The sequence below is a fragment of the Carcharhinus amblyrhynchos genome, chromosome 14 (genome assembly GCF_965287045.1).
Source record: "Carcharhinus amblyrhynchos chromosome 14, sCarAmb.v2.hapA, whole genome shotgun sequence".
Classification (NCBI taxonomy): Eukaryota; Metazoa; Chordata; class Chondrichthyes; order Carcharhiniformes; family Carcharhinidae; genus Carcharhinus; species Carcharhinus amblyrhynchos.
The window spans coordinates 63,753,949-63,767,369 of NC_137337.1; the positions used below are offsets into that span (position 1 = coordinate 63,753,949).

The 13,421-nt window shown below is 46.8% G+C and overlaps 1 protein-coding gene across 2 annotated transcripts; it reads right to left on the reverse strand.

Moving 5' to 3' along the window:
- Window positions 1-1,591: 1,591 nt before the first annotated feature.
- LOC145352742 (mRNA decay activator protein ZFP36L1-like) lies at window positions 1,592-9,374 on the reverse strand. Of its 2 annotated transcripts, none has more exons than XM_080203008.1 (2): window positions 9,260-9,374; window positions 1,592-4,760 (listed from the first exon to the last, which is right to left on the reverse strand). In XM_080203008.1, exon 2 carries the CDS (start codon window positions 4,752-4,754, stop codon window positions 3,780-3,782), a length of 975 nt encoding a protein of 324 aa, XP_080059134.1. In that variant the 5' UTR covers window positions 4,755-4,760; window positions 9,260-9,374; the 3' UTR covers window positions 1,592-3,779. The 2 variants fall into 2 exon arrangements, with proteins under 2 accessions (XP_080059134.1, XP_080059133.1); XM_080203007.1 differs by lacking the exon at window positions 9,260-9,374 and adding an exon at window positions 7,314-7,605.
- Between the last annotated feature and the right edge of the window lie 4,047 nt (window positions 9,375-13,421).

The following is a 13,421-nucleotide window of genomic DNA, read 5'->3' on the forward strand; positions in this document are numbered from 1 at the left end:
ACTGTGCCACCCATTTCAGTGACTCTTACTCACTGACGAGAGGGCAAATTAACCCAGGTTAGTAAATTATAGAACGGAGGTTTTCTGCAGGCATATGCAAGCCTAAAAGGTTAGTTGGAGCACTCAGGAAGCAAAGGAATCTGGCCGTTCACCAACTTCCACAACACAAGGCTTATTCTAAGCCAGCATTCAAATCACATCAATATGGGTCACAATCACTTGATGTCCGTGTTCTTGAGGGGAAAAAGATGTGACTTCAGAGTTAAGCCAAAAGCTCGTTGCTATCTGCAGGTTCAAATAAGTAGCAAGTTCGGGATAAAGGCAAAACAGTGCCGATGCTGGAATCTGAAACAAAAACAGAAAATGCTGGAAACTCTCAGCAGGTCTGACAGCAATACAGCTAACATTTCAAAATTGGCTCCACTCTCTCCCCACGGTTGCTGTCAGACCTGCTGAGATTTTCCCGGCATTTTCTGTAGAAAAGTCAGCCAACAGTCAGCCTGCACATGGCATGGGCTGGTGCTGCCACCTGGGAGGTCAAACCCTGGCATGGTCCTTCGGGACGTTTTGTGTGTTCAAGGATAAGAATGAATCTCCTCCTCCTACCCACCCCCATGTAAAGAGCCTGGGTGACATCTTCCCTCTGCCAACCAGCACCAGATGTTGGGGCTACTGTGCTTACATCAAGACCACGCGATCTGATTTCATGTGGGCTTCTCGTAACCATTGGATGTGATCCACCAATCTAATTTTGAGTGAGTGCTGGGCACTAGGAATCCTTCCAAACACACATCACCATTCAGCTTACGTTGAAAGCTTCATTCAACATTAAAGCAAAAAAGTCTGAAACAGCCACTTGCTGAGTTTTCTTCAAGGCAGGGGAGCCTATTTTGATTTGGCAGAATCCAGAATGTCATCCCAAGCTCCAGGAATGTGGCAAACTGCTGAACCGGCCATCACCATCTTCAGGCAGGTTTTGTTGTGTCATCTCTCTGCTTCAAGGTGTTTCCCACTGCTTACCTTTCAATTCACCTGTTGAAATCTTACAGGTAATTCCCTCTTCCTACATGCTTCTCTTGCTGGTGTGTATGTGTCACCATCTCAGCATGGAGTACACACCCTGTTGTCAACTGGACCAATGCTTGCTCACCCCAACACACTGCCTGGGTCCATCTCAGCCCACAGGTACCCTGAAGACAAATGCCAAACCTGGATTCGGTGCAAATCTCAATCCTTGCTGAGCATGGCAAACCAGTCAGGAATCTAGGTAGGAAATTCTACAATAGTTCAGGCAGTGTCAGATCCAAAATGGAGGCTAAACCCAGCCATTCATCAATCTGCTGTCCAAAATCATTCCATTTGGTTTATTAGGAATGTTGTAACATAGTCACAAGGCCTAGGGCATCAAATCATGCCAGAGTAACCACAGTCTGTTAAAATTGCTACCAGGGCTCCATTAATGCACAGCAGGTTAACATATATCTGATTGCACATTCCTCAGTGTCACACCCTCTTTCGACCTCCCCATCCCACTTAACATTGGCACTAAGCAACAACAATTCTAGAAGGGACAAATCCAGAGGTACCACACTTTGGAAAAAAAACCATTGGGGTTTATTGGTTTACATTTGAACCAGTCATTACAAAAGCATTCTGTATAAACAGACATAGAAAAAACCATGTAGTGAACAATGAAGGAAAAATACATTCAACTTCCCTTTGTGCCAACTCCCGGCCCTCACTGAACAGGAGGTCAGGATCTATCAATAATAAAAAAAAGTATTCTTAATTACACAGAAAGCATACATCAATGCTTGGAATGTGTTCCAACAGGCACTTTTGTGTCACAGTACTGAGCCCGCATCTTAACAGTCTCTTGTATAATGGTAGGTAACTCAAAAGCCTAAAATCCTAGGCCGCTGTTGACAACAAGAGCTTAAAAGGCAGTGAGCGCAAGGCTGCCATAAAAATACGAGGAAATCGATTTGTTTTTAAAAAGAATGGGGGGGAAAAAAAACTACAAAATAAATAAATTCAAATGTTTTTGTGTTTTTAAATTACTTTTTTTATTAAATAAAATAACTGAAGAGTAACGTTACAAAAACCCTCATCATTGTAGTATAATATATTAAACTGTGGAAATGAAAATAAGAAAAGGAGAAAACCTCACAATCTTCAGATTAATAAGATCATAATTTAAACATAAAAGAAAAATATATTTCTATGGTTCATCAGTGATAAATACAAACAAAAATGCATATGTTTGGCAATAAATATGTTTTTGATAAGTTAAATAAGCAATTTTTTTGTGTGTGTATGCATGTGTGTCTGTGTGCAGTGGGCAAGCAATATTTCTAAATTCTTTAACATTCTGCAGATTTTTTTTAATAAAAAGGGGGGAGGTAGGGTGAAAGAAAAAGGAAAATGGAACTAACTTGGCAAGTCCAAGGTCCAAGGCTAGCTGGTCAAAGCATCTCTCTCAATTTCTGTCTCACCACTGAAGATAATGTTGTTCATCCAAAACTACCCCCCCTCCCAAGAAATTTTCACAGTCCCTTCCCATCCCCTCACCCAAAAATGAGAATTATTCTGAGTCAATCTTACCTACTGGGTGCTGAACACTTTAAAAACAAGGCAGCCAGAATGATATTACCAGCACCACAATTAAAATTTAAAACCAACTAGCAATTGCACCACCCTCCCCCCCCGTCAAATTATTTATATCCTTACCCCAAAGAAATCTTCAATTCCCATGCCCTGCACAATGTCTTGTCACAACTTTTGTCCATTTATGAGCAATGGAAGCGATCAAAGTCTACACTTGATAAATTCCAGTCCCAGGAACTGACAAATTGTCACCACATGAAGAGAAATTTGATGGAGAACTGGGGCGAGGATGGGGATCCAGAGGAGGGTGAGCAGGTGGTTGGGGGAGGCGGGGGGGTGGATGGAGGAAACAAGGGAGGTGGAGCAGAGGGAGGTAGAGTGCCCTCCCTGATGGCTGGACCACCTGTCTCAAGACCTGCCCACCAAAGTATCAGGAAGAAGCTTTAGTCAACTCATAGTAACAGCCCAACCAACCATGCAAAGACACAGTCACTTGGTGCTGCCATTGCAGAGAAACGTAGCAATTGAATGGGGGGTGGGGGGGGCAGAGGCAAGTCAAGTTACTGCTAAAGGGACATCATCAAATGTAGATTTAAATGTTGCTACATTTAAGATCTGCTTTGGCAAATCGTGCGCCATTCTGCCAATCGCATCTCAACAATTCTCTTCAAGACCCTCAAGTCCACACTTCAGGAGCTGTGGTCAGGCAGATAGGTCGCTGGTCAGCAAATTCTCACTTCAGATCCCCTCACAAAGTGTCTCGATTCAACTAGCCAATGCAAACCTACCACAGCTTATCCCCAGGATGACTCTTCCTCCAACACCCAAATAGATGGACAAGGAAAAATTAAAAACAAAAAAGGGCCATTCTGATTTGCCAGGGGAAAAAAAAGGATAAATTATTAAAAACAGATAAATGTGCAGTCATTGCTGTCCCCTTGCTACAAAGTGAAAAGAAACACGTTGTAGGTCATTAGTGACACTGTATGTAGCTGGCAGCTTCGGGATTAGCAAGTCAGTTCTAACCTGTGTGTGTGTCAAAAAGCTGGCTACCTGGACCTTCAGAGAATCAAAGTTCATCTTAAATGCTTGCTCAGATTAGGGGTACATTTTTGTTTTTTTTTCAGACAGCACTCTGCCTCTCCCTGCATGGGAAAGGAAGACGGCCAGAGTTAATCATCCGAGATGGAGAGTCTGCTGAAGATGGGAAGACGCTTGCTGAGATCGAGGGTCGGGGACTCAGAGCCGCTCACACTTCCAGAGCTGCTCAGGTAGTCATCAGACATGGAGTCTGGGGGGCTCGGTGGAGGCTCGAAGAAGTGGGGAGATTCAGCCAGGGATCGGAGCAGGAAGGAGGGCGAGTGGGCGCCGCTATTGGTGGACGCCATGGGCACCTGGATCCCGATGCTGGGGGCAAAGAGGCTGGCGAGTTCCTGGCTCGAGTAAGTGAAGGGGTTGCTGGCACAATCGGGCAGGGTTGGGGAGGAGCTCAGGTCTTCGGCACTGAAGATGGGGGGCGGGGTGATGGAGGTGGGACTGTCCAGCAGCCCGCTGGAGGAACTGGAGATGCCAGAGAAACTGTAGCTGTGCTGCAGGCGGGGCCTGTCAATCTTGTTGGATGAGGAGAGCGGGAGATGCTGCTGATCGTGCGCGGGGGACATGCGCCTTTCGTCTGCATTGTGGATGAAGTGGCAACGGGGTCCGTAGGGGCAAAATCCAATGGTGTGGAAGGTTCGGCACAGCTCCGTCTTGTACTTGGGATGCCGAGCCAAGCTCCTCAGCTCATGGACACCGTGAGCAAACTGGCACTTATCGCCGTACTTGCACGACCCATTCTCCTCGAAGGGACGGCACAGCTCAGTCTTGTAGCGGCTGGAATTGACCTGGCTCTGAGGTTTCTGAAGGCCTGTCTCGGAGAAGGAGCGGTCCCGGAACTTGTTCTCCTTGTTGGCGATGGCGGCGGAGCTGCTCTGTTCCAGCTTCAGGCTGTTCAGGAGCTGGTTCTGGTTGAATTTGGAGTTAGCGTTGGTGAGGGTGACTGAATGGCGCCTCTGGTAGTCCACCAGTGTCGGGGTCCCGACTGCCTTCCTGTCCAGCAGGGGCACACTGGAGCTGCCTGCGTTGATGTTGTTGTTGTAGCTCATCATCTTGTTCTGCACGAGGAAGGGGAGAAAACAAAACTATCACTTTAGGTCACAGCACCAGCACCTTTCAACCCAACAAGCCATGACTCAAACAAACTACTATCCTAACACGCTCAATGCATTCCAAACCGCATCCATCACGTTCCAAACCAGAACCCCCAAACATGCAGACTTGTATCAACATTCCAAACCAGAACCCCCAAACATGCAGACTTGTATCAACATTCCAAACCAGAACCCCCAAACATGCAGACTTGTATCAACATTCCAAACCAGAACCCCCAAACAGAATGGCAACATTCTCAGTCTGGGATCAAGGAATTTCTCCCCCCCCCCCCCCCCCCCCACAAACCACGCACAAAATAACTTTAAAATACTTTTGGGTTAATTCTGCTATTTTCTTAGCTACTCAAGTGTATCAATAACATTCACCTCAGTTGAAAGGGTCGAGAGCTTCAAGTTTTTAGGTGTCCAGATCACCAGCAACCTGTCCTAGGTCACCCCCCCACCGGCAATGCTGACACAACAGTTACAAAAGCCCACCAACGCCTCTACTTTCTCAGAAGACTAATAAGAACATTTGGCATGTCAACTACGACTCTCACCAACTTTTACAGGTGCACCATAGAAAGCATTATTTCTGGTTGGTATCACAGCTTGGTATGGCTTCTGCTCTGCCCAGGACCGCAAGGAACTACAAAAGCTCATGAACGTAGCCCAATCCATCATATTAACCAACCCCCCCATCCATTGACTCTGTCTACAGTTCCTGCTGCCTCGGCAAAACATAATCAAGGACGCCCCAGACATTCTCTCTCCCACCTTCTTCCATCAGGAAAAAGATACAAAGCTCTGAGGTCACGTACCAACCGACTCAAGAAAAGCTTCTTCCCTGCTGTTGTCAAATTTTTGAATGGACCTACCTTGCGTTAAGTTGATCTTTCTTTGCACCCTAGCTATGACTATAACATTACATTCTGTACTCATTTCCTACTCTATAAACAGTATGTTTTGTCTGTACAGCACACAAGAAACAATACTTTTCACTATGTTAATACACGTGACAATAATAAATCAAATCAAATCACTCCATGTGCTAATGAGCTACATTCTCCAAGAGGAGGTGGTTCCTTTGAATTCCTTCAATGGTTTAATTAGTGATTTAAGGCTCCCAGTTTTGGATTTCCTTCATGTACATCCAGTCTATCAAACATCTTTGTAATTTTAAAGGCCTTAGTTAGGTTGTCCTTGGGGAAAGACCAGAGGGAGCGACCACCTCGAGCTGCTCCCCCCCCAGCCCCCATTCAGGGCCAGATGACTTTGAAGTCACTGACAGAAGAAACTTGACTGACTTGTTTACATGGAGCAGACAAGAGACGGACTGTGGTTAAAGGCGGAAGTTGGCAATCCCTGGGCACAGCCCTCCTTGGGCAAATCCGATTGTCTCTACTGCTGCAGACTCCAGGGCTCCCCCAGCAAGAGCTCCTCACTCTTGGGGTCCCCCAAGCCAAACCCTTCTCCCCCCTCCCCACTCTTTGTAACATACTGCAATTACAGTATAGGGTTGGGGCATCAGAGAACCCCAACACCCCAAAATGCTTGTTTCAGAAACCTACACACTCAAATCGTTGCCATTTTCAGCAATCCGGGTGGTGGGTGGCAGAAGAGGAGGCAGAAAGTATAAACTGAAAAAGTTGGGCAAAGGGCTCCAACTAAGGGCTTCCATTAGGGAACTGGGAGGATCATGCCCTCCCCACTCTTTCTTAAATTACATGTGGCCCGAAAGCATGGTGCTGTCCCCTTCTCACCGCCCCCCCCCCCCCAAGTCGAGGTGAGGAGGTGAGAGCTCAATGGGTCGACAGACAAGGAGTGAGGGAAGGAGGAGGAGGAGGAGCAGAGGGAAAGGGGGCCATCCAAATGTCCTCCACGCAAAAACCGAAAGGGGGGGGGAAGAGAACCCTCAATATTCCAAATCAGAACGTCGGCCGCGTTCCAAATCACACTTAAAGTTCCAAATCAGAACCCCCAAACACAGCCCAATCAGACTTGTATCAACGTTCTAAATCAGAACCCCCAAACACAATGGCAACATTCCCGGGCTGGGATCAAGGAATTCCTCCCGCAACCACGCACAAAATAACTTTAAATTTTGTGTTAATTTTGGAGGATTACAAACAAGGGGTTAAATTCTTTCAAAAAAAAATCAACAGGAAAAGTTCCACCAAACCGCTTCGAACAGGACAGAAAAAAATAAATCAGTCAGAAGAAACCTCCCGGGAAGGGAAAAAAAAACTCCGTCTCATTGCCAACTCGATCTTTACCAAAAAAAATGTAGAATTAAAACGCTCCGATCGACCGCATTGTCTGTCACATAGAGAGAGACTCGAGTGAGAAAGTTGGGTGGACAAAGTGCACACAAGAGTTTTTTTTAAAGCTTCGCAGTCTTAAACACAAAAACAGGTCGAGAGATTGGAAGTGTTTAAAAAAGCTGTAACTTATTTGTTATAGCGATGCTTTCTCTCTCCCTCATTCCGGCTTTTAAGAGTGTGGGATTTTTTTTACCTTACATAAAACTTCTCCAATGTCGTAGAAGCATGAGGCGAACTTTGTAGACATGTTGAGGCGTCCAAGGGTAAGGCAGAGCAGGGCGATGCGGCTGGTGAGTGAGTGAGAGACAGGGAGAGGGGGGGAAAGAGTGGCGACCGAGGCTGGGGCGGGACACGGATCCGATCGACTCCCCCAAGCGAAAGCAAGTCTCGGTCTGCTATTTTTTTCCTTCCCCTCTCCGGGCTGCGAGCCTCCCACTCGCCCCGCAAACTTTCAGTAACTCGCACTCCGACATCACCCATAAATAATTTCCCTTGCCCCAGGAGGCGGGACCCTGGTATTTAAATCAGCCCAGTTTGTGGCTTTTGGGAGGGGAAAAAAAAACTAACCCTCCCTCCTTGAATAACACCCAGCAAGCAGAGACAGAGAGAGAGAAGTAAAACTTTTATTTAAAAAACACAACATTTTTCCCACCAAAAGAAAGTTAAAAGTTTGATTCCAAACTTTTTCAAAAAATTTTTTTCTGTTCAAACCTTGCATGGAACGGTCATTTCGGATTTTTATTTGCACACTATGACATCATTGAGAAAAGCTAAGTTACTAATTGATAAGATTTCTTTTTTTTCTCAATTCTGTTGTTGGGCTGTGTTTTTGGGCGGGATTTGAGTCACTCTTAGTTCGGAGGGCTGGATCGGGAAGGAGCTGTTGCGAAATGCTCTCAGCAAAAGGGAGGGTTCTTTTTCAAAGCCTGTCTGCTTTTTGGACTTAACATTAGGGGAATTTTACACGATTTATAATGGGCTGTGGGAGCGTACAGCGGGTTGGTACAAGGCTGCACTGTATCTTTGCCACTGCTACTGTCAGATATTTTTTAAGTGACCAGATTTGATTGCTAATAGTTTATGAAGCTTTTAAAAGTACAAATATAAGTTAGTGTCTTTTTTTCCGCCCAAATTGCCGACTTGCCCTGTTTTGGCACACACAGTACTGAATTTGCATTGTGCACGGCTTATCATCTGTAACAGATGGTTGCAATTTCAGTCTGTTACAACGGATTTTGGCGGGAGAGGGCACATGGCGCTAAAAGGGTCTTTTTTTTGGGTTAGGGAGGAGGGGGGAAAACTTAAGCGGAACGCGGAGGGAGTTCAAATCAGAAAGTTGGTTTTAATTTGAAAAGGGCCAGAAGAGCTTTTGTTTCTGGAGGCTGAAAAAATAAAACGGGGCAAAAGTAATCCCTGTTAATTCTAAACTTCCCAGGAAAAGGGTCAAGTCTGATTTCGGAATAATAGTATTATAAATCATCACCTGTCTTTTAATAAAAGATTGTAGCTTTCTTTTTGGCTTGTAAAAAAAAACTCCACCGATTAGTTTTGGATGTTTTTTTTAAACTTCTGAGTGACTCCACATGATCCCAATTTCCTGCTGAACTGAGATGCAAACGCCCCATCATGTGTTTTGTATTTCCAAACTGCATACAAATAAATGCGAGGCCGTGTGTTTGTTTTTTTTTGAAAAAGCTCAAGATCCTGCTTTACTTCTTTCACGGGTTGGGCTGAGCAAAAATAACGCTGAAACCCAAATGGAGAAATTTAAAGTCATGGCCCAGCACTCTGGGGAGAGGAAGTTCTTAAAACGGTCGATTGTGGGGTGTTGGGAGGGATAACATTACACCCTTCAGATCCCAAACCCACCCCCCCCCCCCCCCCCCGCTCCCAAACCCTTTCACCCACATTTACATGTGGTTGTTGATCAGTAATTGTATCTGTCGCGAATTAAAAGTGTAACTCCTATGAAAACTTTGCTATTTCTTTTAATGGATTTTTTTTTTATATATCGATCGAGACACGATTCGGCCACTTCCCCCCCCCCCCCCCGCAAAAAAAAGTCTCGAAATAGCCCCATATGTCACGACAGTGGCTCACTTCGAAAAGTTTCTCTTTTCTTTTTAAAAAGCTATTTACCTTTCCGGCCACTGGGATATATTTTGTTGCAACTCACACCCCCAAGGCAATCTTTTTAGATTCATCAGAGGGAGTCAGACTGCTCCTTGTGCTGGCGTCCCTGTCCATGTGCTGTGTGTGTGAGACACAGAGAGAGAGAGAGGCGCTTTTAATCTGATATTTTTTTTCTCCTTGGCTACAGGGAGGGGAGGTCCCTGGGAATGGCGTGTTGAACCACTTCCTGCACACATACACACTCTCTCTGTGTAAACAATTCCACTTTTTTTTACACCAGCACTCCTTTTGTCCTTCCAATCAAGGGGGAATTCCTTGCAGGAACATTTGTTTTTGCACCCATTACCTACCCCCCCCCCCAATCTTTCCGCTCTGAATTAGAGGAATTTTCTTTGGGGGGGGGGGGAGAGGAGAAGTGACAAATTAATAATCCCATTCCAAGACATTTGAGCACATAAGCCAGGCTGACACTCCCATATAGATCCTAGAGGGGAGCAGTGCGCTGTGGGAGGGAGGTGCTGGTCTTTCTGAATGAGGTGTTGAATCATGGCCCATTTTGGCCCCAAAAAAGTCAACGTGAGAGGAGTTCTGATGTGATATTGGAAGAAGAACATGGGGTGGCTCATGGCTAATATTTATCCCTGCCCACCAACAACTTAGAAGCAACTTAATCACAGCAAAATACTGGGAGGGGGGTGGTGGGCCAGGGGGAGAAATCCAAAAGGAAATGATTTTGATTTATTAATGTCACCTCATAGAATCCCACAGTGCAGAAGGAGGCCATTTGGCCCTGTACCAAGTCTGTACCAACCACAATTCCACCCAGGCCCTATCCCAGAACCCCATACATTTACCCTGCTAATCCCCCTGACATTAAGGGGTAATTTAGCAGAGCCAATCCACCTACCCACACAGCTTTGGACTCTGGGAGGAAACCCACGCAGACGCGGGGAGAATGTGCAAACTCCACACACTGGCCCAAGCCAGGAATTGAACCTGGGTCCCTGGCGCTGTCAGGCAGCAGTGCTAACTGCTGTGTCACCGTGCTGCCCATAACATACAGTGTATAGTATACAGTGAAAAGTATTATTTCTTGCATGCTGTACAGGCAAAGCATACCAATCATAGCGAAGGAAAGGAGAGAGTGAAGAATGTAGTGTTAACAGTTATAGCTAGGTAATGCGAGGTAGGTCCATTCAAAAGTCTGATGGCAGCAGGGAAGGAGCTGTTCAGCAGGTCTGGCAGCACCAATGGAGAGAGAAAGAGTTAACATTTCACAACTAATATGACTTAAGTTTGTTTATTTGTCTCGCGAATGGGTTTACATTAACGCTGCAATGAACTTACTGTGAAAATCCCCTAGTCGCCACACTCCTGTTCTGGTACACTGAGGGCGAATTTAGCATGGCCAGTGCATCTAAGGATGGGTAGAGATGTGATGGAACGAAAGCAGAAAATGCTGGAAATCCTCAGCAGGCTTGACAACATCTGTGGAGAGGGAACAGAGTCCTCTTGGGCCTGGCTGAGATGCTCTGCCAGAGAGAGTCAGTGCGGTCTCGATGGGCTGAATAGCCCCCCCCTTCTGCACTGTAGGATTCTGTGAGAGTTGTTCTCTCTCCACAGATGCTGCCAGACCTGAGATTTTCCAGCACTTTCTGTTTTTGTTTCCGATTCCAGCACCCACAGTATTTTTGCTTCTCAGATAGAATTGTGATGGGTGTGTGTGTGGTTGGAAGGAGAACGGGTAGAGGCACAACAAAGGGGAATGTCTGTGAGAGCGGGAGGGATTAAAGACAAATGAGGAGCAGGAATAGGCCACTCAGTCCCTAGGCCATTCAATTCAATCATGGCCTATCTGACTGTGGCCTCAACTCCACACTTCACCTCCTCCGATCACTTTTGACTCTGTGGTGAGTTGAGAGTCTGTCTGCCCCGGTATTAAGAGAGAGTTTCGAAGGTTCACAACCCTCAGCAGAAAAACAATTCTTCCCGTCTCTGTCTTAAATGACAAAGACGCCCTGGAACAAAAGGCAACGGGAATGCTAATGGTTTCGTCGAATAAGCAAAGTATTTGCCCATAGTGTGTGCGAACGGCCGAATGATGGACAGCCCTGTCCAAAACTGGGAAGATGAGAAACGAGGTTAAGACTGGCAAGTGGCAGAGAAAGAGAATGGAAATGGAGGACAGGGTTGGCAACCTGAAAGAATGGTGTTGGGTTCAGAAGGCTCGGAATGGTCTGACTGGGTGATGATATGTTGTCCCTGCAGCTTGTGTTTGAACTTCCCTGGGGCAGTGGTCAGCAGCAGAGGACAGAAATGGTCATTGCAGGTTGAGCCTAGCAGGTACCCAGTGTAACAGTGGTAAATAACTCCCCCAGCCCAGTCTTGCATTGCTCTTTATGGAAACCTCCTCCCTTCAGATTGGCTGCTGTGTTTGATACATGCATCTTGGAACCTGGTTGTGGAGCACTTTGGGAAGACCCAAGGTGGTGAAAGGCGCTATAGAAATGCACATTTATTTTCTATGCTTTTTCTCACCATTGTTGAGGTGCAATTCCACCCAGAGGCACACCTATTAGCACTGCTGCCTCACCGCAGCAGGGACCCGAATTCGATTCCAGCCTCGGGTCACCATCTGTGTGGAGTTTGCACATTCTCCCCGTGCCTGTGTGGGTTTCCTCTGGGTGCTCCAGTTTCCTCCCACAGTCCAAAGATGTGCGGGTTAGGGGGATTGGACATGCTAAATTGTCCCTTAGTGTCAGGAGGACTAGCTAGGGTAAATGCACGGGGTTATGGGGATAGGGCCTGAATGGGATTGTAGTCGGTGCAGACTCGCTGGGCTGAATGGCCTCCTTCTGCACTGTAGGGATTCTAAGTCTGTGCCTTTCTTGCCCAAGGGAGCAGAGAGAGTTTTGGATGGAATAGATCCACAATTAGACTTTCTAATGGGAGTAGAATGAGGGCACTGACTGATGGGCGAATGTGGGGTCGTTGGTAAAACTCTGCAAGCGAGAGCTCTGTGTGCTCAATAAATTGGGGTCACTCAGAAATATCTGCTTCTTGAGGCAGCACGTAAACATGCACCATTTATTGATGAGTTTTAATAGTAGAAAGGGTGGGGCCAGGGTCCTGAATACTGCTGATTCCCAATGGATCCCACAGCCAGACTCGAACGAGATTCACTGGGTAGTGAGAAAACAGGAGCTGTGCCCGATTTCCCCCCTCCAAACCCCTCCCCCACTCTACTCATGCACATCGCATCCCCACCACCACACCCTCCACTACACCCCTCACTATACACCCCCCCACTACTCATCCCTACCACACTTCCAGCCCCCTACAACAATTGAGAAAGGAGGGGGTTGCTACATCAGGAAGGAGGCATTGGGAAAAGTACCCGCAGTTGGTCCATTGGATTAGTTTTTGATCGATTCTAGGATTTATGGCTGGAATTTTACCAGCCCGCCCACCACGGGAATTGGAGCGGGCGAGGGCGGGGCATGGAAGGTCTGCTAACCTTGGGCGGGAGTTTCCAGGACGAGCAAAGCCATAAAACCCCGCCCTTGGTGTTGTAATGACATTTTTGGAGATGTGAGATGTCGGTGGTGGAGAGAGACTGGAGCACACACAGGTTCTGAACCTCCAAGTGAGGCACGGATTGCGGCTGGTTACGAGCCTGTGCCTCAGAGGCGAGGAAATAAGCCAAGGAGAATGAACACCAATAAAAGACAAGGGCAGCATGGTGGCACGGTGGTTAGCACTGCTGCCTCACAGCATCAGAGACCCGGGTTCGATTCTTGCCTCAGGTCACTGTCGGTGTGGAGTCTGCACATTCTCTCTGTGTCTGCATGAGTTTCCTCTGGGTGCTCCAGTTTCCTCCCACAGTCCAAAGATGTGCTGATTAGATTGATTGGCCATGCTAAATTGTCCCTTAGTTTCAGGGTAATTAGCAGGGTAGATGTGTGGGGTTATGGGGAGCCAGTACAGACTCGCAGGGCCGAATGGCCTCCTTCTGCACTGCAGGGATTCTACGATTTGCAAAGCGAAGAAGCAGCTCCGTCCCATCTCTAGCTCCAAGGCCACGATCATTGGGAACTCACTCCCTGAGCAGTATTTGCGAGGGCCTGGCAGGGGATTCTTCCCAATGCTGGCCCATTGACAGCAAACA

Bases quoted from the DNA above. Each gene is read 5' to 3' on its own strand.
- LOC145352742 (XM_080203007.1), bottom strand. From the start codon at position 7,367: ATGTCTACAAAGTTCGCCTCATGCTTCTACGACATTGGAGAAGTTTTA. The intron at 4,761-7,313 runs GTAAAAAAAATC...TTCCTCGTGCAG, and splicing joins TTGGAGAAGTTTTATGTAAG to AACAAGATGATGAGCTACAA.